Source organism: Silene latifolia, chromosome 2, assembly GCF_048544455.1.
Source record: "Silene latifolia isolate original U9 population chromosome 2, ASM4854445v1, whole genome shotgun sequence".
In the NCBI taxonomy this organism is placed as follows: domain Eukaryota; kingdom Viridiplantae; phylum Streptophyta; class Magnoliopsida; order Caryophyllales; family Caryophyllaceae; genus Silene; species Silene latifolia.
Window position 1 is genome coordinate 65,190,482 of NC_133527.1, and position 1,669 is coordinate 65,192,150.

Consider the following 1,669-nt stretch of genomic DNA (forward strand, 5'->3'; position numbering starts at 1 on the left):
TAAGAATTGAGAAGCTAGGGAAGGTGAAGCCTGCAACACCCAAATTTCCCACCAGAACAACTTTCAAACCCTATACTGGTGTCAAAATGACCGAGGTACCTAAACCAGCTACCCAACCAACAAAGAGACAAGGGAAGGCACCCATGTACCCCAGAACCAACCCACCTTTATCCAGGGATAAAATCAAGTGCTTCCAATGTCAGGGCTTTGGCCATTTTAAGAAGGACTGTCCTTCTAACAGAGCTCTCACAGCTATGGAGATTGAGGAATGGGAAAGAGAGGGTCTAGTTGAGTATGAAGAAGAAAAGACACTGGTTCCAACAGGATGGAAACGAGAGGGAAACGATCAAGGACAAGTTGTGGCTCACCCTGACACAGGGCACAATTTGGTCCTATGGAGGGTTATGCACTCTCAACCAGCTCCTCTAGAAGCGATCGAGAGATCCATGATATTCGGGGAGTAGGTGCACTGTCCAAGGGAGAGTGTGTAATTTGATCATTGATGGAGGTAGCTGTACCAATGTAGCATCCACTATCATGGTTAGCAAGTGAGCTTGCCTACTCAGAGCACACCCAACCCATACAAGCTGAGATGGTTAAGCAAAGGATCTGAAGTTAAAGTTGACAAGCAATGTATTGTTCCCTTTTCAATTGGGAAGGTGTACAAGGATGAAGTCTTTGTGTGATGTGGTCCCTATGGATGCCTGCCATCTACTACTAGGGAGACCATGGGAATTTGACAGGAATACCACTCACCAGGGGAAGGAAAATGTCTATGTTTTCAAGCATAATGGAAAGAGAGTCACTCGACTCCCTTGCCACCAAACCGAGAGGGTTATGGAAGTCCTAACATGCCCGAAGAGGTTAATGGAGTACTATTTCTATCCGAGGCAGCCGGCGATCAAGGAGCTGAGGCAAGAACAACCTGTGTTGTTCCTCCTATCAAGGGAAACCAACACTGAATGGAACAAAGATGTACCTGCAGAGGTTCAACCCTTAGTTAAGAAGTACAAGGAGGTTTTTCCAGCTGAGTTGCCTAGTGGATTGCCACCCCTGAGAGGCATTGAGCATCACATAGACCTTGTACCTGGTTCTGTACTTCCTAACAGGCCAGCTTACAGGTGTGATCCCACAACAACTAAGGAGCTACAACATCGAGTTGAAGAATTAATGACTAAGGGGTTTGTAAGGGAGTCATTGAGCCCCTGTGCGACTGCCTTACTAGTGCCTAAGAAAGATGGAAGTTGGAGAATGTGTACGATAGCGGGGCTATAAACAACATCACAGATCAAGTCTGATTCCCTATTCCAAGACTAGATGACATGTTGGATGAGCTCGGTGGGGCTCGAGATCTTTTCAAAAATCGATCTCGAGCAAGGGTATCATCAGGTGAGAATAAGAGAAGGTGATGAGTGGAAAACAGCTTTCAAAACCAAACATGGCCTGTATGAGTGGCTTGTCATGCCATTTGGATTGTCTAATGCTCCAAGCACCTTCATGAGGCTCATGACTGAGGTTCTAAGACCCGCCTTGGAAAGTTTGTTTGTAGTATACTTTGATGACATACTCATTTACAAAGAAGTCCATCCGAGCATGTATTACACTTGGAAGTGATTTTTAAAATACTCAGGGAACAGAAGTTGTATGGGAAGCTTGAGAAATGTACCTT

At 45.4% G+C, this 1,669-nt stretch overlaps 1 protein-coding gene across 1 annotated transcript; it reads left to right on the top strand.

Annotated features, from left to right (window-relative positions):
- Positions 1-669: 669 nt before the first annotated feature.
- LOC141640894 (uncharacterized) lies at positions 670-1,275 on the top strand. Its single transcript, XM_074449573.1, has one exon. It carries the CDS (start codon positions 670-672, stop codon positions 1,273-1,275), a length of 606 nt encoding a protein of 201 aa, XP_074305674.1.
- Positions 1,276-1,669: the final 394 nt, after the last annotated feature.